The 26,240-nt window shown below is 39.7% G+C and overlaps 3 protein-coding genes and 1 long non-coding RNA gene across 4 annotated transcripts; 2 read left to right on the top strand and 2 right to left on the bottom strand.

The window, feature by feature from the left end:
* The first annotated feature begins 1,412 nt into the window (after positions 1-1,412).
* Positions 1,413-9,448, top strand: LOC131321651 (sugar transport protein 13-like). Its single transcript, XM_058352534.1, has 5 exons — positions 1,413-1,662; positions 3,319-3,641; positions 5,798-5,922; positions 7,161-7,452; positions 7,979-9,448. Exons 1-5 carry the CDS (start codon positions 1,527-1,529, stop codon positions 8,696-8,698), a joined length of 1,596 nt encoding a protein of 531 aa, XP_058208517.1. The 5' UTR covers positions 1,413-1,526; the 3' UTR covers positions 8,699-9,448.
* A 5,022-nt stretch (positions 9,449-14,470) lies between these two features.
* Positions 14,471-19,671, top strand: LOC131321649 (mavicyanin). The gene is made up of 2 exons (XM_058352533.1): positions 14,471-14,943; positions 19,184-19,671. Exons 1-2 carry the CDS (start codon positions 14,748-14,750, stop codon positions 19,552-19,554), a joined length of 567 nt encoding a protein of 188 aa, XP_058208516.1. The 5' UTR covers positions 14,471-14,747; the 3' UTR covers positions 19,555-19,671.
* Positions 14,782-19,163, bottom strand: LOC131321650 (uncharacterized). The gene is made up of 2 exons (XR_009198597.1): positions 17,673-19,163; positions 14,782-15,502 (listed from the first exon to the last, which is right to left on the bottom strand). It is a non-coding gene; the product is annotated as an uncharacterized LOC131321650 (long non-coding RNA).
* A 1,007-nt stretch (positions 19,672-20,678) lies between the features above and the next one.
* On the bottom strand, positions 20,679-24,955 carry LOC131321648 (sugar transport protein 8-like). The gene is made up of 4 exons (XM_058352532.1): positions 24,641-24,955; positions 23,888-24,207; positions 22,753-23,379; positions 20,679-21,367 (listed from the first exon to the last, which is right to left on the bottom strand). Exons 1-4 carry the CDS (start codon positions 24,753-24,755, stop codon positions 20,915-20,917), a joined length of 1,515 nt encoding a protein of 504 aa, XP_058208515.1. The 5' UTR covers positions 24,756-24,955; the 3' UTR covers positions 20,679-20,914.
* Positions 24,956-26,240: the final 1,285 nt, after the last annotated feature.

Genomic DNA, 26,240 nt, shown 5'->3' with positions numbered 1-26,240 from the left:
AACCAAAACTAGCAACATTTTTTAATTATCATAACTCTTCTTGGCCTCCCACTTTTCCCTCTCGATCAATGCAGCATCTTTAAGTGTTCATTGCTTTTCAAGTACAATGTTGATTCATCATCCTTCCCTTCATTTTTTTTTTTTTTTGCTTTGGTTTTTTGTCTTCCTTCTGGTCGGATTTGGTTGTGTGCATCATCCTGGAAAACAGTCTCGCCAAGGGGAGTTGAACTTGGTGCATGGTGATGGAGTAGATAATGGTGCACTGCCCATATTATCCAAACCAATGGCTTGACTTTGTGGGTTTGATGATTTTTTGGATGCCTTGGTTGTATTTCGAATAAGAACTTGATTGTTAATTTCACTTTGAACTGTGCTTTAAAATCAGCCAACAATGCTCATGCTTGAACTTATAAAATTGCATTGGTTTTGATTTTAATGGTCCCTCAATCTGGGCATTTTAGTCGTGTCTTGAGGAAAATGAATAACCGATTTTTATTAGTATGCATAATAATAAAACTATTTGCATACTAATAAAAAATCATAATAGGAGGGAATTGGAAGTCGCCGATTTTTTCTCCAAAATTAAAGGAGGGAATCAATATATTTTTGTCCAAAAAAACGTAATGGAGGGAAATGAATGACGAAAAACAGAGGAGGAGAGATAATGAAATTGTAGTGAACCCCTTATTTTGGTTATGGATTAGAAGTGACCATTGTGAACCTCAACATTGTTAAGTTTAACAACATCTTAAATGAATAATCAATAGCCGATGTGTCAACTTTTGATTATTCATTTTTTATTATACTACTGTGGATGATCTTACATCAACTTTACCTAAGCACTTATCTAACCATATAGATGCTAAATTTTTACTCTGTTGTCTTCCGATTCTTCGATTCGACGAGGAGCAACTGTATATGCAGAGACGAATAACTATCACAAATAACTTTTGTCATGCTTCTCTACAGTTCGTGGTTGGATTGCATAGGACAATTTGTGTTGTTTCAATCGTTTAAAAGTGTTTCGAATTATTTAGATTTTTTTACAATCCGTTTGAAGATGAATATTTTTTAAATTTAAATCATTAAAATTATCGAGATAAATAATCAAGATGCAACTGCAGACACTTTTTTTTCAGTCCTATTTGATCCTTGAAAACCAGGGTTTCGAATGCTCTCAAAATACACACACGTGTACAGTGAGAGAAAAAAAAGAAACGTTGGTTGACTAGCTAGCCGTCAAGGAAGAAACAGAACCGTCAAACTATTACACGTGGATATGTTCCATTCGTGGAGCCCCACATTCCCACCTCATCCATTTCGTACCTCGTGCCTCTCTCTCTATCTCTCTCTCTCTCTCTCTCTCTCTCCCCTCTATATATAACTCCCAGAAACAGATAAACCTTTTCATCTCTTTCTCTCTATCCCAATACTCAACTCAATTAAAGTCTCTCTTCTTGAAGTCAGTTTATTCAACAGCATTTTTGCTCCATACATATACACCTTGTCTCTCTCTCTCGGCAGTGATGGCGGGGGGAGGATTAGCGGCTCCGGCCGGGGGAGGGACCCAGTTTGAGGCGAAGATAACACCAATCGTGATCATTTCGTGTATCATGGCCGCTACCGGTGGCCTCATGTTCGGCTACGACGTCGGCGTTTCAGGTTATACACAATTCTACCACCAGTCCTTTTTCATCTTCTTTTCTTTTTTGCGGTTTTGTGCCTTTAAAAATCCTTTTTTTTATTTATTTTCTTCTTGCATACATTATGCATATACTATTGTTTATCTTTCTCTCTTTGTGTATCTCTCCCCTATCGATGAATACTTTCGTATAGCTACGTTCAACTGGCTGAGAGAAGTTTTTTGTGCCGGGCGGGTACCCCACATATGGTATCTCGTGGCCGTGTCCGGATTTTAGAGAAAGAGGGATGGGGTGAGAGAAGAGAGAGGGAATAAATTTGGATTGTCCAAACGTGGGATCGCCGATGGTTACCGACACGTGGTACCAGCTCGACACCCAAAAAATTCTCACCGGCAAGAATTCGGAAAAAGTTAATTCTCGAGAAAATTGATAAAGCGAAGTTGTAAAGTACTCCCTTTATTCCATTTTCATTGTTCATTTTTGAATTGCGTGTCATTTTTGAATTGTTTATGTCTTTCGATCTATAATATTTTTCATAATTTTGAAAACTTTATATTATAGAATTAATCGAGATATATCAAATAAGATTCATATTTCTTATTTTTCAAGATCCACACTAAAAGATATAGATAAAGGACATAAAAGAGACAAACAGAATAATAGACAATGAAAATGAGACGGAGAGTAACTAAATTAATATATCTTCGTTTGTGTGTTTATTTGATAAAAGGTTATTAAACTAATGAAGATACAGTAATAAGAGTAGCAGGTATATACATGTCGATTGATGACTCGTTTTCTATTTATTTATCGGGAAAGGGATTTTTAAACAAATATTTGGAGAATTCCAACTAATTACCTACAATAATTCTAGGTACCCATAATAGGTACCTCGAATGGAGAAATTAACGGATCAATCTGAACACCATTAATTTCTGCATCCGGGATAATATTGTGATTTAGGTAAAAAGCTACAAACCAATTAATATGCCATAATAACTCATAAGCATGACCATAAGGAAACTCTCCCCACAAAAAGAGAGGATAAGGTGGAGGACTGTAATTAAGTGGGACATAATTAATTGGTAGTTAATGGAAAATTTTTTACTTTGTGGAACGTGTAATAATGTTTTATTTGGAACATAAGCTTGTTTAAATTAACAATAAACATTTTCTAATTGAAAGACGAAATAAGTATAGTTTATTGTTTCCTTTTCATTTTCGCTACCTTATAAAATTATTTACCAAAAAGGCCCATCAGGACCACGAGATACATTATTTTATTTTATTTTTTTGAAAATAGGACCACAAGATACTTTTACTCTCTCCAATAATTTGGCGTCCCAATTCAGATAAAATATGCTCATAAAAAAGAAGAAAATGACATATAGAAGACCACCACAACTTACAAAAAGCAAAAAATATGCATCACCTAATTATTCCTGGGGACCAAGGAAATTTATGAGAATTCACATGTTTGACCTTTATTTTGTTTTGGATGCCGTAAGTTATTTAAGGGCCAAATATGAGTCAATTACATTGATTAGTGACGTTGGAATGTAATGAAATCTCAGCTTAAATAAATTATCCTAAATATAGTACATGACAAATCCATAAAAAAAAAAATGCTATAAAATAGTTTTGTTTTTAAAGATTATTCTACTTTTCATTACAGGAGGAGTTACTTCAATGGGCCCTTTCTTGAAAAAGTTTTTCCCAGTGGTTTACCGGAGGACTCAGGCCGGCGACCACGACAGCAACTACTGCAAGTACGACAACCAGGGGCTACAGATGTTCACATCATCCCTATACTTGGCTGGGTTAACGGCGACCTTTTTCGCGTCGTACACGACGCGGCGGCTCGGCCGGAGGCTCACCATGTTGATCGCCGGAGTCTTCTTCATAGTTGGTGTGATACTAAATACTGCGGCCGTGAATATTGAAATGCTCATAATTGGACGGGTCTTGCTTGGCTGTGGTGTTGGCTTTGCTAATCAGGTTAGCCCACTTAGTTTGGACTCCGTTTTCAATCTCTCTTATTGGTATTTGGGGTTGGTCCGGTTCATATACTTTTAGGGAATTTCAATTTGGTCCTTGCAATTTCAATGGCATAGTTTAGACCGTTATATGTTTTACTTCCTAGTTGGATATATAATATCATCTTCTTGATAAGTATTTTAGAAAAAAGATATAGTTTGTTGGGAAATTATTCAGTGCTTCAGAGTTTTTTTCCATCACATATTTATGTGAAGCCCAACACAAAGTGTGTGCCCTATACCGTCATGTGGTGGAGAGGGCCTCTAAAGCAATGAAAAATCTCTCCAATTTGTGAGATATTTTAACATTTTCTCAAGAACCCTAGTCTAGGAAAGGGAAATGCTAAATTGCACCAGTGATCCAGATAGTTTTACTTGATCTATCTAGTTCAGAAAACTTTTTCTTTTCCTTTGATAATATATTTTTAAAAAGTGTGAATCGCATATGGAGGAGCTACTATGAATAAAAAATGAAAATGTAAGGCTCAAATGGGTGAAATATAAACTATGATGGCCAAAGTTAAAATTACTCAAGCTATGGGCACCAATAGTCCAACTTACTATGTTTCTTTTTTCCAATGGTGCAGAATCGTTGAGGATATATTTACACTTTCATATAATTTCACTAATGGTACTGGTACGAGAAGTAAGTTCGCTACATGTTGAAATAGCCAAGTTGTGAGAACGGTGGACCGATATGCCAGAAAACGAGGTCAAGTGACCACACTGAGTTGAAAAAATATCTTAAAATAGACCAAAAACAAATTGATCGATATTTTCACACATTTGATCTCATAAATATCAAAATATTTCCACTATAAAAACTAGGAATGCCTCAAAATATTTCAACTATAAAAACCACAGACCAGATATATGTGCTGGCTTCAAGTAATTTTTTAGGAAACGCCTTTTCTCCCGTGCAGTTTCCACTCAAATGGCAGATAAGCCGTGTCCTTTTTTTTTTTTTTTTGGCATCTTGAGTTTCTCTATCATGTTCTTCCCCATGTGACCTTGTTCAGTTCAATTGGTAACCTAATTAGCAATTTCATAATAATAACTTGATATTCCCATATTGGCGTGGGTCCAATTCTGTCTGATTTTGGTCACATGTAAATTGTGATCACGACAGCCAGCCACACAATCAGGATCCGGGGACGTTGCAACAGCTCCCTGTAGAGTGACCTGTCCGCACATTTGGACTGCCCATCTCAATCATTAATGGTCGAATTGAAAACAAAACAAAAACTTTTTTTCTTAAAAAGTTTATTTTTAATCTGAACCGTTAAAAATATTGTTGAACGATTGTAATAGTGCACTACAGCACTTTACAAGGAGCTACTTCGTGGCATATCCGGATCCACACAAAAGGGGCTCGAGAAGAGAGACAATTTGATGTGATTGATGACCACCTATTCCAAAAACTGTATTGGTTCTTTTTGACTCTATATATAAGAGCTCGTTCCGGAACACCTTCTTAAAAAATAAGTACTTATTTCACATTTTCAAACTTAAAAATAATGTAAATAAAAAATAATTTTTCAATTTTTTTTACACCATATTAAATATCTCAATGAGATCTTTCAAACAAGATCCATAATGCATATTTTTAGATTTCAATAAGCCCATCATTTTTGAGTTTGAAATTACCTTCTTAAAAAATAAGTACTTATTTCGCGTTCTGGAACGGGGCCTAAATGCTTTTGGAGTACATAAAGAAATCAAACTAAAGTAGAGACATAGAGTATTTAAAAGGCATGGCCCAGACTTAGTTGGATTTGTATGAAAAAGTCCTCCAAAATCAATTTCCATGTGCCTTCTTATGTAGAAAAAACAGACAAGTGACATCACTTTGGGCGGTCTTGCTTTGAGCCTTTTTATTTATTGTTTATTCTCTGACAACAGAAATTATATCGATGGCCGCGCCGGCTGTCTCCGGCCACCGGACGGTCAATCCGAGCCGTCCAAAAATTCTAAAAATAAATGTCGATAATCAGTATAGGTCAGGAATCAATAGCTTATTATGCTATTGGTTGAAGACGATGAAGATTACACTTAAATTTTGTGATTCACATTTGATGATCCTCTAAGTTATAACAGCTACCCAATCGAATTTTTCAGGCGGTTCCGCTGTTCCTATCGGAGATTGCGCCGACAAGGATTCGGGGAGGACTAAACATATTATTCCAGCTGAATGTAACCATAGGCATTCTCTTTGCCAACCTTGTCAACTACGGCACTGCAAAGTAAGTTCTTCGTTTTGACAATATTCGAATGTGATCATTCTGTTTACTTCCTCTGTTTCTGGACTTGCTTTCTAGCTTGAAATCGAAGTAAGATCCAATAATGCATGTCCACGTTCAAATTATCAACTGGGAATTAGCTAAATTTACACGTGCTCCGTTGAATGTGTCATTGTTTTCTGAAAAAAAAGAAAAAGAAAAAGAAAGTAAGTAAATTTGCTATTGTGGGGGGAAAGAAACAAAAATAGGGTCAAATCGTTAGGAAATTTGTGTTGAATTTGTACTCTTAAGGAATCTTACCTAGTGCTATTAGGGTTGGGTGGTTACAGAGGGGTTTGTCTTCAATGCCTCAATAGTTGTGGCAGTCACGTGATCGTGTCCCAAACTGTCAAATAAATTTTCGGTTGCTTGGTCCACGTACAGGTACACGTAACATTAACCAAGATTAAACATGGTTGTGGGTGGATTAGCAAACAAACTAGAGTCTAAGTACACAAGGGCATGGATTGTGTCATGGGTTTACCTTGAATAATCTCCGGGTAAATGTAGTCACGTGTCATATATATCAGATAATTATCACTCACGGGTAGGGAATAGCCTCTAGGGGTAACTAGAGTAATTATTAATTCACATATTGAGGTACGAACTTAAGACTTGCGATATGAAAGTTATGACTCATGTTATAAACGAACTGAGCAGCTCGCGAGTTCGGCTCAACTTAATTCGGCTCGTGACTCGCAAGTCCAGCCAACGAAGACAACCCAATTGATTCATGTTATTCTGCCTCTACGGAATAATATATTTGATTCACGGACAGAATTACGCATGATAAATATCCCAGGACAAACGTTTAGGAATAACGTATCCCAATGGTGGCATTTTGGCCACAATAACTTAATTGGGGATAAGTTGTCCTACGTGCTCCAGAGGAACAAATAAACACTTTTATGCTTACAAAATTAGTAACCGGGATTAGTTATCACATTCTAATGTTGTGCTACCAAAAGTCGTAATTTTTTATATTCGGATTATTCGGTTCGATCATGCCCTTATCCGAATCAAACTAGAATAAGCGGTTTTAGTCTTTTTGTTCTGGTTAATTTGTAACCTTCTTAATTGTTATCCAACTATTGTAACATACCTACTTATCACCGGAATTTCTTATTCGCGTACATTTATAAGCTATGTATGCTGGCTTTGTTGCTAATCAAAGTTCTTACTAATTTCCCTTCCAAAAACAGGATAGAAGGGGGATGGGGTTGGAGGGTATCCCTGGGTCTGGCCGGGATTCCAGCGCTACTTCTAACCGTGGGATCTCTGATGGTGGTGGACACCCCAAACAGCCTGATTGAGCGTGGCCGCTTGGACGAAGGCAAGGCGGTGCTGAGAAGGATTCGGGGCGTGGATAACGTTGAACCAGAGTACTTGGAGCTGGTTGAGGCTAGCCGTGTAGCCAAACAAGTGCAGCACCCCTTTAGGAATCTCCTCAAGAGGAGGAACCGTCCTCAATTGATCATTGCCATGGCCTTGCAGGTAATTACTACTACTCAAGTTCTCACTACAAAGAAATTGATCCTAGGTTGAGGTTATGATCAGTAGGGATTGGCTAAAAGTAGATATATAAACTTTACACAATGAAAATTGTATGCCCTGGGAGATTGTATTGACAACGGCATTGTAGCTCAATAGTACTTTATCACCTCTTTCACATTGAAGGTGGGAGTTCAATTCTCGCCAGGAGCGAGTGCTTGGTGTGGTGGTTGATACTCTTTAAACTTGTTGTACTTATATGCCACTTAGCAGTACTCATTTCTCATCTCTTAGGAGTATGCTAGATATCTATCGAGTGACAAAAGAGAGAGAGATTGTATTAGAGATGTGCTGAGTGTTTGTCCAAATTCTTTTTCACGAGTGTTTGTCCAACAACAATGTTACGTCCGAAGTAGGTCCCACGTGACGTGTGGTGGACATTGTCCAACAACAATGTTTATCCAAATTCTTTTTCCAAGATACATCAAATAACTTGTTTAACCCAAATTATATGCAATTCTTGTTTCAGATCTTCCAGCAATTCACCGGAATCAACGCGATCATGTTCTACGCACCGGTCCTCTTCAACACGTTAGGATTCAAAGATGACGCATCCCTCTACTCCGCTGTCATAACCGGTGCGGTCAATGTCATCTCTACCGTCGTCTCCATCTACTCCGTCGACAAAGTTGGCCGGCGCTTCCTCCTCCTCGAAGCCGGCGTCCAGATGTTCCTCTCCCAAACGGTCATCGCGGTGATCCTCGGACTAAAATTGAAGGACAGCACATCAAGCAGCCTCCCCAGTGGCTACGCCATCATGGTCGTGATCATGGTGTGCACGTTCGTGTCGGCTTTCGCATGGTCGTGGGGACCGCTCGGGTGGCTGATCCCCAGCGAGACCTTCCCGCTGGAGACCAGGTCGGCCGGGCAGAGCGTGACCGTCTGCGTCAACCTCCTGTTCACTTTCGTGATCGCCCAGTCGTTCCTGTCGATGCTGTGCCATTTCAAGTTCGGGATCTTCTTGTTCTTCTCGAGTTGGGTGTTGGTCATGTCGGTATTCGTGCTGTTTCTGGTACCCGAGACGAAGAACGTGCCGATCGAGGAGATGACGGAGAGGGTTTGGAAGCAGCATTGGCTGTGGAAGAGGTTTATGGACGACGACGACGAACACAGACTGGAGGGGGGAAAGGGGATTGATGGAGAGAAAAATGGTTATAGAAATGGGTTTGATCCTGTTTCCCAGTTGTAGGTAGTGAAGGGAAGTTTTTGTGATTCAATAGAAGGAAAACACGACATGAATTGAAGAGGCACATGTACCATTACAGTATGAATGATTATTACAGACATTGGTTAGCCAAAAAAAGATAATATACAATGAGGCCTTTCGATCAAACACATTTTGTTTTTGTGACAACTTGTAATATACAGAATGATGGGCCCTCAAGAGGGTTGTAGTTCAGCCTCTGCTCCGGGTTGGGCCAGATCTGGGGACGAGATAAAGCAAGGGTGGCTAGGACCACTCGGTCTTCTCCGGCGAATAAGTTATTCGATCCTAGGCGGTAAGCTCCGACGACATTGACGGTGGCCGGAGGTTCTATTTCTCTAGTTTTTTTTTTCTTTTTTTCTTTTCCTTTTCTTTAGCGATGTTTAGTTGTGATTTCCCTTGCGGAGTATTTCCTCCCCTTCACGGGAAGTTTTCTTCCCTTTTGTGGGTGTTTTCCAACGGTGGATAGGCGTGTTATTTCTATATGTGCGAGTTTAATTTTGTCAGGTGTGTTGGTAATGGTGCAATTCATTGTTTGGCTTGTAAAGGTTTTGGAGGATAGGTGTTTCTACTTGGGAAGTCTATCAGTCGTTGTGGCAGTCCATGCCTTTGTTAAAAGATGGATGTGCTCTTTGTTTTTCCAATAATTATAATGGTGCTGTTTTCCATAGGATTCTAAAGTTGTGTATCTATACCTTTATTAGTGAATAATACATCGTCTTTTACCTTGTCATATGTTGGTACACTTTGGTTCTCTGTAACTGACTATAAGCCTTCAAATTCAGAGGTTTTCACTTCACAACATTTGACAAACTCATTGCCTAGATGTTATTCACGGATGATATGCATGTCTCTTCACAAGATTGAAACTATTTCTATTGGGAAAGTTTGTATACATGGATACGGACACAGATGTATCTAGAATCATCTACTCCACATGGATCAAATTGTTCCAGAAGCATTACATAGCATTGTTTGTCTCTATTGGATCACGTTAGGAAAGGAAAATAAAAGCATGCATTGGGTAGACATAGGTACGGTAGGTCACTCTTCCTGGAAGCGAAAGCATGTGCGCAATAGCTGTGGAGGGGGTTATTGTTTACGGTGCGGTCATGTGACCCTAAGGTTGTGGTTACTCGGCTCCAGACTATTAGAAGGGGGAAAAGGAACAAAAAGGCATGGGCAATTGGCATTAGGTTTCCTGCTAAAAGCCCAAGCCCAACTCTGATGTTTAGATACTCCCAACTCTATTTGATTCTGTGAAGCTACACCCCAAACCTGGTCTATCCTGCTTTGGGCTTATCAGGCCGAAACTGAAACCGGCCGTATATGCACACCAACAGTTGTATTTTCTTATTATCAAAAGGGAATGACCCAAAAAATATATATATATATAGTAGATAAAAGGGTAGTCTTATATTGCCTTAACTTGAACTGCTATTTTGCCATTGTAGGTTCGTAAGACTTGCGGTTGGTAGCTAACGTGGGACTTCTCGTGAGTTGGAGAGGTGCAATTAGTTAATGATTAACAAAAGGAATGGAGGAGCAATCTAGTGAGGGTGAGAGAAGAAGCAAGAGGACAGAAGAGACAAAGAGTGTCCCTTGTCTTTCCGCGTGAGGTAGTAGCCTAGTAGGCAACTTCTCTAGATGAATTGGGTGAGATCACCTTTTGGGGAAGAATTTTCTTCTTCCTCAGAATCAGTGTTCACACTTTCTCTCTTTAGAAAAAGTCAATTCTGTCAAATCAGAGGGAATGTCAGGGTATTTATAAGGCACTTGGGCCTTAGATCAAGCCCAAGACGGCGCCCAGTAAAATCCCAACATGTGTCCCTTTTGTACCTCCAGGTTGCAGGGGTGACGTCACCACGCGCGGGCTGATCCCGAGGGACATACCCCTCCAGCGACGAGACCTTCTTCTCAAACCACCAAGCCACTAAATCCCCCTCAATTCCCGTAGGAGTAGGATCGCAATCCCATAACGATCGTTTTGTCTCGAGGTTCCCTTGATCCTATCTTACGGCCAAAGTAAGACTCTTAACACTCTAATCAGATTTCATTACCTTGGATCCAAACAACTCTCGCGGTCTCCACCACGATGGCTCTTGTAGGTTACTCTGCTTATAAAGGCTTTTCTTCTCCCGTGGGACTCAGCCTGCTTCAACGGGCCGAACTACTCATTACGCGGGACCCTTTCCGCGTGGGTCTTTGTCGTGTGTCAATTTCTCATACTCCTTCCGCACGTCTCTCTATGGTTGGCTAGTTAACGGTCTTCTATGGGTCAAAGGTCAACGATCACCCTCTTGCCTCGCAGGTCCTTTGGCCACGTGTCAGAACACAATTGCCTAGTCAAAAAGTCTCCATAGATCAATGGTCAATAATTTGACTGACCCTACAGCCATAAATCTACACCATTTGCACTTCTAAGTCATACCATTTAGTGGGGGTTTGTTTTATCGAATAGATGGAGCCTTTTAAGTTGTCTTCGGTCCATAAGCCGAAACGTGAAATTGTGCAACAAAAACTAGAAACGATCTCTGTATTCCGATAATTGGCCCTTTTCATGTACGTACAAAGCAACATGGTTGGATCATAATGAAGTAATAATAGAATAGGCTTCCTACCCATAAAAATAAAAATAAAAAATTACTAAAGAATAGGCAATGTCATTATGGCACTACCCAATTTCCTGGATCCCTCCGATACGTACTAGGGAATATGGTATCCACCAACCACCACCACCTCCCAAACATTCTTTCCTTCCAAGTTCTTCAACAATAACCCTAAACCTAATTGATTTCATGGCACACATGCAACCGTTGGAAATTTACATGACAAGTCAATTTAACAACTAGTGATTCATAACGTAACGCATGAATAATAGTAATGAATACTCTGGTCTAGGAGACTATGCAAATCAGTACTAGTTTTGTAAACAGCTTTTAGAGGAAATAAACCAGTTAGATCGGGGGTATATACAACAAGTCGTTATCGGGAAGTCGTATTCACCTCCTGTCGTGCATTTTCTAACGGTTGAATATGACTTCGAGATACAACTCAAAAATTTCACAGAATTTGTCCACGTACGTTACATAGTCGTCGAAAGACATGGTTGCCAAATCTCTCTCAACTTTCCGAGAACAATATAGGAACATAATTTAGAGCGAGAGATTCTTTTGAGTCCTACAATGCAACTAGTATATAATTTGCTGTGAACATCTCCATTACAATGTCTTACAAGGTGTCTGTAGTGCACCCCATGCAATCGTAACTGGAGCACATAGAAGTTAGAACCACAAACCCGAATTACATACTTATGGAAACAACTGCAACGACCTGTTAGCATAGCCTAAGTTAGGTAAACCATATAATTTTTTGTATTTTTGTGTGATTATTATTGTTTTTTATTTTTTTGCATTCATAATTTCTTATTTTCATAGGTCCTAATTAGGTTTTCACATATTCAGATCATATCATCTTTTTTTTTCAACAAATAACAAAATCAAATTAATTTTAGGCCTTTAGGTATTTCAGGCTTTATTTGTATTATCTGGGCTTTTTAGGCCTTCAGGAGTATTGAGCTTTGTCCCAACTGTATTTCCAACCCTTAGTTTGAATCCCTTCCCCCTAATAAAATATTACTTTTGTCGATAAAAAAATTAAATTAATTTTCCCAATCAATTGAGATCAATGAATCTTTTTTGGTCATTCTATCATGTCTTATATCATGAATTAAATTTACTGAATTCATATCCCAAGAAAATCTAACAATAATCCTATTAAATTTTCTGAATATTTGATATCCCTTGACAAATCTCTCCGTAATCCCTGATCCATAGAAAGCCAAAAAATACGAACAAGTTAAAACTATCAATAATTCTCTAACCACACACACTTACGCACACAATCACACAAACTCTCTCACATCAAATATGGGGCTCACAGTGAGCCCCATATTTGATGTGAGAGAGTTTGTGTGATTGTGTGCGTAAGTGTGTGTGGCAGTAGCATAGTTGTAAAACTATCCTCCTATCTCATGTAATCACATCTTCTTCTATTTTTGTCAAAAGTGAGAATATTATATTGATAAATGCCCAGCGGCACTTACAAAATAGAGATCATTACAAAGAACTTGAACAAAGCCAAACAAATCGTCTAATAAATATAAAACAAGTAAATCACAATGTAATCGATGTCTTTCATCCTAACCCAGACATGGCCTGACGCAACAACGACACTTTTAAACTGTCTAACATCTAATTAGGAGTCTCAAACAAAAAAAAGTGCAAGTTAAGGACAAAAGACACCAAATACCCAGATGATTAGATGCACTCTACCCAAGTATGAATGCACCAATGAACTCTCAAGAACTACAGATCTGCCAAGCCACCACGGGTTGCCTCGCCAAAGAGATCGTGTAGGGATAGAACGCTAAAGCACATATATCGTTGTGAAGCAATCTCAATTGAGAGAACCCGATCTGTAGACAAAATTCGTCTAAAGACAAACTAATAACTCTCGTTGAACAAGAGACAAAACTCTCACTGATCAAACGACAATTCATTGATCTAGAGAGAAGGAAGAAAAACAAGAAAATAAATAAATAAATGGAGTCGGTAGTACCATGGTCTCCCCCTCCCGCCGCCGCACACGAATAGGAGAAGAAAGAAAATGAGTTGTGGTGGCTAAGATTGAGAGAGAGGGAGAGAGAGATAGGGTTGAGAGAGAGATCACTTTCTTTTATTTAACATCAAGAAACCTCATGTAATCACATCTAGGATATCCACTTTGTGACATTAAGGATATAGCTATTCAAGTCTACTATTCCCTCAGTTTCAAATTGAGAGTTCTTTTTGGGGATTCCAACTATTTAAGAAGACATGCAATAATTACACCTATAATGCTTATTATTTTCACCAAGGGCCATCATTTTGGAACAATCCAAAATAAAATAATGGACTCTCAATTTAAAATAGAGGGGTATTATAATTGTACATTTTGCAAAGAAAATTATAAAATACAAATTAATGATCCGCATGACCTTTTTTTCAATGTGAGATCAAGTTTATGTTTCCTTATCTAGAGACATTATATATTAAAAAAATTATTGCTCTTAGATCATTACTCTAGATTCATTTCCACCGCATATTGGTTTGGGATATGGAACCCATAATAACATAATGTGCATTGAAAAGGAGACCTCTATTGACCACTAAGAGGGTTTTTGGAAGATACTAATTATTTTTCAGATTCTGGATAGTGGATTGTAGGTTATATTTTGTGGATTGCAATTAGAATTAATATAAGCGTTTGGAAGATACTATATATGCAAAACAAGTTTTGGAGAATGATTTTGTGTGCAAATATAATGAGAAACCAAAAAACTTATCTGGCTCCAGAAATAAGTTTTGAAAACTGAACTCTTCAAAATAAACCATATTATTGTGAGTGTTTTTGGGATCTTTTTCATCCTATGAGCTTTTCAACTTTGGTCTACAACTTTATACCGTAATTTTTCGATTCCTTTCATCAAGACGGAAGTATAATGTAAAAATTCGACCCAAGTATAATAAAAATTTACAGAAAATCACCAAAAAAGAAGAGAGAGAAAATTCGGAAAAAATTCTGCAAAAAGAGCCATAATCTACGCGTAAACCAGTCTAAACACCTGAATTGTAAAAAAAGGAAAAAAAAAAAGAACAAAAAATGGCATAATCATTGCCGAGCGTGAACAACCCGATAGGATCTAACACCCGTGCTCGTCCCTATTTCCTCCATTATCATACGGGGCCAAAATTTCACTTCACTAAAGAGGACTCTTTGTCACCATCAAAAAGCAAAGACCTCAATTCCACAACCATTCAAAAAGCCCCAAACACCTTGCAAAAATCCAAAGATATATCGTATTGTACTAGTGTTACTGTATAAACAGCCGCAAAACAGCGAAGACCTTTCACCTCTCTCTTTCCCAAAAGGACACAAGACCTCTCAAATTCTCCTCAAATCAAACCCAAACAAGATCAGAGTTTTTTCAGCCATGGCTCTGGGCGTGGATCAGAGCAGAAAGGCCTGGGCTCTGTTGTTGTTTGCCATTTGTGCTGCAGCCTTGCAATTGCAAGGGTCCATGGCTGTTGTTCACAAGGTGGGAGACTCGGCTGGTTGGACCACCATTGGCAACATTGATTACAAGCAATGGTCTGCAACCAAGTCCTTTCAACTTGGGGATGTCATCGGTATTTCTTCCGTTCTCCCTCTCCCTCCTAAATCATCTGCATATACTAATCTGTATGATGTGAATATATTTGTTTTCGGACTCCGCTGCGTGAGGTTTGCCCTCACCCGGATCCCTTCTCGATGATCTGAGTCGTTCACATTGTACGGCTTGTCGACTGACATGTGAGCCAGGGGAAAATTCGAGTCGAACGGACATCCGCAACCATTTTATCGAATTTTTTCTTCTTTTTTTTGTGTGACGAAGGAACCACTAATTGGATCCATCCATGGGGAATAAATCTCTAGGCGGCCCAAAAAAACCCACAGCCCCACCCGCCAGGTAAATCATGGTACCGCCCTAGAGAGGAGTGGAGTCGAACTCTGCCCAAATCTAGGCAAAGCCCTTCCCTTTCCCCTGGGCAATCCCAAGCGTGGTTTTATCGAAAAAATGTTGTTATCAACACAAAAAAATCATGAGTCCCGCAGTATTTATCATGGATGTTCTTTACCCTCCATTCCAAATTCTTCATACCCAACTGAGTGCTCACTATTCCTCTGCTTGGTTTATGAGAAAAAGACCTGAAAAAATAAAAGAAACCCTTCTTTTTTTTCCTTTTTTTTTTGTTTGGGACCGAGGAGTAGATAAAAAAAAATCTAAGAACACAACCATTCAATGTATATGGGTTTGCATGTGTCGAAAGAATACAGACACACTCGGGTTTGAAGTTGTGTTTTAAAGTTATATTCTCGGAATTGATATGGTACCTCATTCGTGTTAGCTGGCTTTGACACAATTATTTGGCTTTAATTTCATGTTCTGTTTTAATTACCTCTTGGGCTACCACTATGAACCAAACCACATCGACCCCATTCTTTCCGTTTCCCCTATTTTCCGAGCTGCCAAACAGCTGGATTTTAGATTAGATTAGATCCCTTTTCTTCTGGGTAGCCCAGTTTTAGATCTCAGTTTTCAAGAAGCGTGTTCCTCTGTTTTCTCTTTACGTTTGCTCTGGCTTTGGGGACCAAAATGGCCGGACTCGGATCCTGTCCATTTTCCCCTGATCAGTTCGGTCCATTTGGGTGCATCCGAGCCGTTCAAAAGTATTTTGGACAACTCGGATTTAAAGTGAGTGTTTTTTATTTTTTTAATTTAAAAACATCCCTTTAAATTTGAGCTGTCCTAAATACTTTTGAACGGCTCGGGTGCACCAAATGGACCGAACTAGCTGGGGAAAATAGACAGGATCCGGCCCTAAAATGGCCTGCCCCTAGGTGAGTGGCCTTTTGGACGGCTCAGATTTAAAGTGAGTGTTTTTTATTTTTTTAATTTAAAAACACCCCTTAAAATTTGAGTCATCCTAAACACTTTTGAACGGCTCGGGTGCACCAAATGGACCGAACTAGCTGGGAAAAATGGACAGGATCCGGCCCTAAAATGGCCTGCCCCTAGGTGAGTGGCCTACCGGGACCCCACTACTGTAGCAAACAAAAGTAACCTTTGCTGTTTGGGTGAGGTGACCTTCACGTGATGCTAGGTCGAATCGCGAGAGACCAATCATAAAAACGCTTGCAAAAACCATAAAACTATGGGTACTATACACCAAATATAGTAACGTTGTGGGGGACCCATCTCAGAATTTCATACAAATGATCGGAGCCGTTTAATATATTCAAAATATTTTTTAAAGATTTCTATAAAAAACTAGCTCAGTTAAAAGGCCCTGAAACTAACAAACTGCACCCTCTCAGTATCTCAAATTCACAGGCGCGAGTATTGAGAACGGAAAGGTGGAGGAAGGGTTGTGCCTACGTTTGGGGTAGTTAGTGTTCTAAAACAAGGAATTAATCGATGATCAATCGATGGCGGGGCCTATCCGATTAGGTTTGACTAACAATTAATCGCCGATTACTAATTAATAGGCACCAATTAATCGCCAATTAACCCAATTAATCGCTCAAAGGTGATCGATCGTCTGACTAACCCGTAGCAACTTTTAGAACATGGGGGCAGTATTATGGTGGAGGAAGGATTGTGCCTACGTTTGGGTGATTATGATGTGCGGCCGTGCTAGAAGTTTTGTTTATTTTTTTTGGCCCACATCCCCCCACCCACCATCATGCATTGCTTTAATAATGATACTCCAGCAGTCCGCATTCACGGCTCATCGATTTTTACTATGTTCTTGGAAGAGGAAGAACGTTAAATCATGGCAGCCAGGATAGCAACAATATATTTTGGTAGGACTTTTTTGTAGAATTGTGGTAGTAGTACACTTAGTACTCTCATAGAAGTAAAAGTTTCACAAATCCAATAGTAAAAGTTTGTAGCTAGGTCGTTGGATGCATAAATCGGGGGGAAAATGACGGCCTAGGACGTGTTTTAATAATTAATGCTGAAAATGTCATTTGGCGGATATTAATTATCAAAACACGTCCTTGGCCATCATTTTCCTTAAATCAGGTTGAACCTCAAAGAGTTGGCTTGGTAGTCAAGGCTTGAGACTTAGGAGGCGTTTCCGCTAAAGCCCATGTTTTCACGAACTTTTATTTAAGTCATTCTCCTCGTACATTTACATTCACTAAAATACCATTTTAATGGAAACAACTTGATTAATATCAATAGCCTGTGGATTTAAGGTTCAAAACCTCATAGGTACTATCAACTCTTTGTGGCCAGTCCATACGGGACCTTGCCACGACTTTAAATAGGTTCCCCACATGTGAGCAGTGAAAGTGTGTGGAAGCTGACCCGAACACTCTGGGTTATCAGAAAAGATTGCAGAATATCTGTTGGGAACACCAATTTTCCCGGCTTTGCTTGCTGCAACGGTGCAGCCTAACAATCCTGTGGCTAAAAGTTTCCCAGCCATGTTGTTTATTATTGTGTTTGTCTACTCTTGTGGTCAGAATCGTTGGATTGGCAGACGGATATGTGGGGGGAAATAAAAGGTTAGCAATTCTGGAGAACACTGAACAATTAGAGAAGATTTAAGACTAACCAATAAGTAATTAAGCATTCTTGCTGTTGTTGGAAATCAATCCACATGCATCCCAATTTTCTATTCAACTTCACAATATGCACAAGAAGAGATTAAATACGAAATATGTGCTCGGTCTTACCTTACAACCAATCTCTTGGCTTATGTGCTCCTATCTGAACCGTTGCCTTGCTACAGAATCTGACCAAATGAGACGGTTTAGCCTGGATTGGAACAGTTTACCGGATTTCTTGAGCACCCGAATTGTCGCTAGCAGAGCATATCGTCTATTCCTATATTACCCACAGTTTACATGGTTTGTGGCTGCACCTTTGTGAAATTGATTTTGGAATCCTGATCATCCCCTTTTTATTGCCCTCCACAAGTCTCCCAAGTACAACAAATGCAGTACATTGTTTTTGTAGTACATGGAGTACAGTGTCTTTTTTTCTAATTGCCAACTTGTCATTGTAGTTGACATCAAATGTGGTTCTCTTTCTTGCAAAATATTGTCTTCAAATTTTTGGGACACCTATCACAACCTGGTTAGAAAGAGTTCCATTCCCATATTAACCTCCTCCCAAGAGAATGAAACCACGTCCACTATTTTTCCATGTGTTTTGCTCGTAAATGGAGTTCATTTTTTATTACTGTAAGTCCGTTATTGTAAAATCCTGGAAACAACTCTACCAACTGCAACCATAGGTTGCGTTGCAGCACCGTCAACTGGGGCTCCCCGCCACAGCCATTGCGCACGAGCGTTCGGTTGCGGGGACGATGGTGGTGTAAGTCATTTTCAAGCATCCAGACTTCATTTTCAACAGAAACTCCCCAGAGGCAAAAGTGGGAAAACAACTTGTGCCAATTTTGTGTTTCACTATGCTTTGAACTTGTCCTATATTGACCGAAAATATTGTCTTACTAATAGGTATGTCATTTCTTGATACTTACCTTTTGGGGGGTAAATTAAGTCATTAGCTCAGAAACCAAACCCGTACAGGTTCTAAGGCCTAAAGGGCATACACCAAGAGAGAAATTTTTTGTGAATCCCCTAGTCCCGACGTGGATGGTCTGAATTTGACAGACCGGGAAGGGGAATAGTCGGGGTGCGCGTTGGATGGCCCCGACCTCCCTGACCCTCGAACCGGAAAAAGAAAAAAAAAGAAGAAGAACCACAACAAAACAAAGGGGGCTAATTCATATGCTTATACATGCGTTTTGCTATTTGATTCACTCAAATCTGCACAATTAGCCTAACCATATTGTCAAATTTGTGAACCAGTTTTCAGTTACAATCCTCAGTTTCACAACGTGATGCAAGTCACACACCGAGAGTACCAAGCCTGCAACGCCACCGCCCCAATCGCCACCCACACCACTGGCAACGACTCCATCACCATCGCCACCCGCGGCCACCACTTCTTCCTGTGTGGTGTCCCCGGTCACTGCCTATCCGGACAGAAGGTCGACATCAACGTGCTACGAACTCCGTTGGCTCCAACCCCTTCAGCAACCCCTACTCCAACTCCCGATACCACCGTGCCTTCGCCTTCTCCGAGCACTGCTGCTCCGCTGTATGCTATGGTGGGGACTCTTGGTAAGATCGGATTGTCTGTCGCTGTTTTTGCAGCTTTTTCTTCTACTTTTGCTTGATGGGGTTTTGGTCATTTCACATTTCAATATATTTGTGTATTTTGTGTCATGACATAAATATGAAATTACTTATATGACTAATTATGCAAATATATGAGATTTTCCATGCTTTGCAAAGGGCTTAAGTTGTCTAAATTACTGAATTTAGCTGCATGATGGGGAAAGATCTTTATTCCCTCAGCAATCGTTATTTTGTGCTGTGGGGAGTAACTAGGAATATGTATCATTGTATCAGCAGGGGTGCTCTGAGAGACTACTCAACCGAAAGAGCCTTTTTGAATGCAAAGTGGAAACTAACAAAACCAACCTATTCATCAGTAGGCTTACAAATGTGAGTTTCACGATAGAGCACAACGACGAGTGTTTTATGTTTTGAAAGCTTTGCACGATAGTTTCAAAAATATCTTTTCCAATCATGCAGTTGTGCTATCGCTGTTCGATTATTCACCCATATATTCAGTTGACTCCCTAATTGTTTAAATGATTTCATAGTAAAAAAATGCCCCTACAAATCTCAACAATGGCGGTTCAACCCTTCTTTTGAGATTAAATAAATCCCCTTTCTTTGCCGAGCGAAAAAAACATCAACAGTTCAACAAATAAAGAATCCTTAAAGTTGATGCCAAAGTCAAATGCAAGTAAGCTAATGGATAAACGTAGCATCCTCCAATCTGTGTCATCAAAATAATAATGCTAAGTTTTTTTGTAAAAAATAGGGGTCATTATGAAAACTTACACTTAAAAAAAATTCCAATGAGGCCTCATTCTCCGTCCGTGAGTAGTTATTGAATAGTCCAGGAGTACCATCACGTGGTGCTTCGGATCACTTTACAACCACACGTTTCTGTGGGGTCCGTGAGTAATTATTATATAATTTCACTCCGTCTAGGCCCATCCTCGCTCTGCCAATGTTAGTACTTGCCCTTTGGGTGACTCGGTATCATTTTGTCTCCTTGAACTTTAAGACGTTACCCTTTCACCCCCCTCAAATAATCTCTTTTAAGTGTGCTTAATTTTAGTCTATTTTTCATTATGGAAAACAAAAATCCACCCTAAAAGGTTGGGGATATGGCCAACACCACTACTTTTGTGCTAGAACATAGAAAAACAAACTCATAGCATATGGAACACTTTGTGGTAACAATTGGGAATAAAGCTCACTACAAAATTGTTCAAAATCTTGAGCTAAGAAAACCACTAGAAAGAAGAAAAGGGAAGGTTTCCGATGAGTTTCTGCGAAAGCAGACTTATAAGGACTCAATATGAAAAACAGTTTAGACCCGAAAGGCAGAAAACAAAGTCCACGGCTAAGGAGAGAAGATTTCGATCCCAAATCCAAACAGAGCTTCTTTCTATTTAGTCAAGCCATCTCCATAGCCTTCGTGCCACCGTTATCGTCTTTATTATCCATGTACTTCTTCCACACCGGATGCCGCTTCCACACCCTCTCGACAATGGCATCGATCGGCACACCCTTTGTTTCCGGCACTAGGAAGCAGACAAAGATCCCCATGGCCAGAATCCACGCGGAGAAGAAGAAGAATATGTAGGCTCGCATTTTACAAAGCATCGATAGGAACACCTGGGCGATGAGGAAAGTGAAGAGCATGTTCGAGCTGACGGCGAAAGCAAAGCCTGCGGTTCTGGTCTCTAGAGGGAAGGTCTCGCTGGGGATTAACCACCCGAGCGGGCCCCACGACCAAGCGAAGGAGCTAACGAAGGTGCACACGAGGATCACCACGACGATCGCGAGCGAAGAGTTCATTGTGCCGGTGTTTTTCAAGAAAACCAGTAAAATCACACCAATTGCTACCTGCAAATCATATTTTTTCCAGAGGCAAAAGTAGAACTAAAAAAATGTGGTGAAGATTAACATGGAAAATACGATAGCACGCAATGCAACTCTAAAAAACTCTTATGTATGAATGTAAGTTCGACCAATTCTTTGGAGAGCAATGCTACTGGCAAATGTATTTGGAGCTGTCCGATGCACATGGACCCCACAAGATGCATGTGCGACCTATTTTATCTTAGATGATTCCGAACAAATTTTTGTCCGAATATCTGTGTATTAATTATCTCTTTCTTTTGGATTAAGGATTCTCAAAATTGCAAGTGAATGGAAAGTTTATTAGTAAGTCTACTGGTATAGCAAAAGGGGACAGATTTTGTACAAATTTGGTTCTCCTCTCAAAAAAGAGTGTTGCTATATGTACCGACCACGGGGAGGGAAAACGTACCGACGGCCGCCGGCGGGCCGTCTCCGGCCACCGGACGGCCGATCCGAGCCGTTCAAAAATTCTAAAAAATAAAACCGAGGGGGTCAACGCGGGAATCAAGGGCATCCGAGGTGTTTAGGGTGCTTGATCAAAGCACCCTTTTTTCGTGTATATATGTGTGTGTACATATATACACGAAAAAAGGGTGCTTTGATCAAGCACCCTAAACACCTCGGATGCCCTTGATTCCCGCGTTGACCCCCTCGGTTTTATTTTTTAGAATTTTTGAACGGCTCGGATCGGCCGTCCGGTGGCCGGAGACGGCCCGCCGGCGGCCGTCGGTACGTTTTCTCTCCCCCAATGGTCGGTACTCATAGATTTTTCGCTCAAAAAATAATCTCTCCAAAACTTTTGACTGTTTCGTCATCCGTGTTTTTTCGTCTTTAGTGATTTTTTGTCAAATTTTTTACTTATTTTATACTTTTTGAATGTACATAGCGTACGTCTATTCAAAAAATAAAAGAGTTTGCCAAAATGTTAAATTTTTTTACTAAAGAAGGAAAAATATGCAAATCTATAGAACCTTTTTATCTCAAAATTGCAAACTAAACACAGTGATAATGTTTTATTATCCTAGAATCTAAATCAAAAGTTAGATGATTGGATCAAGCACCTATAAAAATTGGATTGAGCTGATTTTTCATGAGGGGTCTTGAAAAAATATTTTACATTCAATGAACGACTCGGATCACTTGTGTAGGTTCCGTAGTGGACCCCATAACAAATCTGTATACAAAATATGTCCCTTTTTGCTGTACCAGTAGACTTACTGAAAGTTTATTATGGGTTATAGCATCAAAACATATGATATGTGGCATCTGTCACAGAAACTAAATCAAATGCATGTTTGTTCCTTCAACATATGATAACATAACATTGCAAATCTACAGGACGGTAGAAAGAGAAGAAAATTTAGTACCTGAGAAATCAGCATTTGGAAACAGGCTTGAAGGAGCAACCCCCTCCTTCCACACTTATCGACGGCGTAGATCGAGACACAAGTACTCAACACATTCACAGAGCCGGTAATAACCGCGGACAGCAACGATGCATCGTTCTTGAACCCCATCGTTTGAAACAGAACAGGCGCGTAAAACATTATCGCGTTGATCCCCGTGAACTGCTGGAACACTTGCATCATGATCGCAATGATCAACGGCGGCCTGCTCTCTCGCTTCATCAGTTTCTTAAACGGCTGCTTGACTTGCTTGGCTACTTCGCAAGCCTTTTTTATTTCTTCATATTCGTCGTCCACTTCATCGACTCCCCTGATTCTTTTCAGGGCAGATTTCCCTTTCGCGTCCTTTCCGCGTTCGACCAGGCTGGCTGGGGTTTCCGTTAGGATCATCGAACCGAAAAACAGGACTACGCCGGGAATCCCTGCCAGCCCTAGTGATAACCTCCATCCATATGGGTGCAATGTGGATGTGTTGTAGTTGACTAAACTTGCTATCAGGATTCCAATTGTTACAAAGAGCTGGAAGAGAATGTTGACCGCCCCTCTGTGTTGGACCGGTGCGACCTCTGACAAGAACACCGGAACAGCCTGCCATCGCGTATTGTCAAAAAAAATTAGATTTCGTTGTGCATTGGAATCTTTGATCCAATTCGAAAGGCGAAATGTTGGGAAATCAAATCCCAAATATGGCTTTCCTATGTTTTTTTTTTTTTTTTTTTCTAGGGTACGCCCCGGTGCTCCTGTAATATGTTGTTTCGATGCATTAAGTTACCAAAAGAAAAAGTGCAAAACTTTATCAAAAGCCAGTGCAATCTGAAACATCAGAATTTTACGAGGTTGAGAAATCAAGCAGCATTTTTAGCAATTTGACATTGAAGAAATGTTACAAACTTACACATAGCATTATGGCTTCAATTTCCCCGTAGAAAGGTTTTATTTGTCGGTCATATTTGGATCTCTTATACTCATATTTGTTGATAAATAGATTGTATCACCGATACAGATACGTGTTTCGATTCCCCTGTTTGAAACGTTCATACTCGTGCTGTCGAAGAGTAGTGACAAATTTGTGATTAAGGTACACATGTAGTCATACCTCATTGCCAAAACCAACTCCAATGCCGAAAAGAATCCTCCCGATGATAAGCATCCACTTATGTTGAGCTCCGGCACTCATTCCAGCCCCGCCCAGGAAAAAGAGCGACGCCAAGAAAATCGTGTACTTGCGGCCAAGTATGGTGCAAGCCTTGGACGCGAAAAAGCTCGCAACGAGCGCGGCAAGGTACAACGACGAAGTGAAGAGCTGAAGCAATGGATCGTCGTACTTGCAGTAGTTGTCTTCCTTGGCATGTAGCTTTCTTTCGTGGACTTTAGGAAAGAATTTGATCAAGAAATCTTCCATCGCGGTCACTCCACCTAATGACAAAATTACCCACCAGAAACAGAATAAAGAAAAAACCACATGCTATTTTTTAAAAACAACTTCTCTACTATTGGAATTTCGGCTGTACTGATAGTCTGGATTTTTGATAACCACATAAATTACATCAGCAAGCATGAGTTTCTTGATTTTCTCCAATTAAATTGGAGGTATAGTGAGGCCAATACTTTATGAGAAGCCGTAGCCGTTTTGTACGTATCTGTCTCCGGTTTTTACCAGCCTTATACCTCTATCGATAAGGGGTTTTATTATGATGATGTGTGAATATTTCTCCAGTTTTTCCTGGTAGATATTATATGGGTACTAGTAATGATGTTCTCCTTTATTATGACATCGATCATTGATCAAAATAGAAATTGATAATCAAACTGAAGTATCATATCATATGCTCCATGAAGAAGGACGTACCAGAAATTCCAATATCATAACCAAACATAAGGCCTCCAAAGGCTGCAAGAATCCAACAAGCAACCACATAGATTGTGAATTTCGAATTGAACGGTACGTCTCCGCCGCTTCCCATCTTCCCTTCTCTCTCCTCCGATTTTCTGAAAAAATCTCACTTTACACAACTCCAAGAAATTAACCAAACAAGAATAGGAGAGAGAGAGAGAGAGTGAGTGTGTGTGTGTGTTATTGCTTTCAATAGGGATCCTTTCAACAATGGGTTGATCTTCTTTTATAATGGATCTTTTCCTTCTAAATTAAACTGGGATTTCTTAGATTGAATCGGATAAACTTTGGATTTTCTTCCTATTTTTGCTAAAGTTTGTTATGGTGATCAAAATTCTAACTTTATAGAGTAGTGGGGAAGGGTCCTGTCCAGTTTCCTAATTGTCCAGTCCCATTCAATTTTGCTTTTGTGGGCCCTTTTTCGGGCCCACAACCATGATCGGAGTTGTTTATTTTATGAAACTCCTTGAAAAATTCCACCTCGAAAAGAACTATGGTCGTCGGTAACCAATCAACACCTAATCGGAACACATTTTTCTTTGAATACGTGCACTCATCACACAAATTGCACCCATTTGTTCAAAAATAAATATGTTTAGATGAGATGTGGATTGGTAACCGACGAACGTGATTTTTTTACCAGGTAGAAGGTATCGACAAGTTCTACAAAATGAACGGATCCAATCATTGTTGCGGGTCTGGGACGGGGCCCAAAAAATTTAAAATGGACAGGACAATAAGAGAATGGACAGGACCCTTTCCCGTGAGTAACAATGTCACGCAGAATTTGTCCCTATTTATTTTTACTTAATTTTGAAATCTTATTAATGGATAGGATCACAGTATCACACACATGGATTGTTAGAAAAGGTAATTAAGGATTTTTCACATGTCCTTTTGGCCCCCTCAAACTTAGGGATGGCGGGTAAGCTATGGACTAGGACCTATTCCACCTCCGATCTTCACTTCTGGCATTTTTTCTCTCTCCCATCGCGATCCTCGTTGGGTGCTAAAAATATTGTCAAACCGTGGGCGGGCAAACTAATACTATAGTTTTAACATTTTCAAGACAAATTACTATGCTTCGAAAAGAAATTTTGAAACTTGGGTAGGGCGATCGTCCAGTCTCATCCGCCCACCCCTGGATCCGTCGTTGTTTTCGATGAGGCATTCATGAATGTCACAATTCAAACCCTTAAACAAGAAGTTTAGTATTTGTTGAAGATTAGGGCATTTTCGGAATTGATGAAACTCTTTAATGGGTGTAGAAGAAAATTGGGCCTAGAGAGGTTTGTTTTGGGTTCTAATAAAATCACTCTTAACACCTTAAAGTATTGAAGGTTAGAGTCGGAATTTGCAAATGTAAGCATGCATGTCCCACAATATGCCTGCATACCCTGAAATCATATTGAAAATTGCTCAATACTGATCAGTTTTTTTCAATGAAAATGATAGAAAAACATCCAACCCGATAACATTTTGTTATTCTCCCTCAATTTATTGCAATATTTATTCAAGAGTTAACCTTTATCGTAATATTGTCGGTACTTAATTT

The sequence above is a fragment of the Rhododendron vialii genome, chromosome 4a (assembly GCF_030253575.1).
Source record: "Rhododendron vialii isolate Sample 1 chromosome 4a, ASM3025357v1".
NCBI lineage: Eukaryota > Viridiplantae > Streptophyta > Magnoliopsida > Ericales > Ericaceae > Rhododendron > Rhododendron vialii.
The sequence above is the reverse complement of the archived record's forward strand: the minus strand, read 5'-3'. Positions and strand labels throughout refer to the sequence as shown.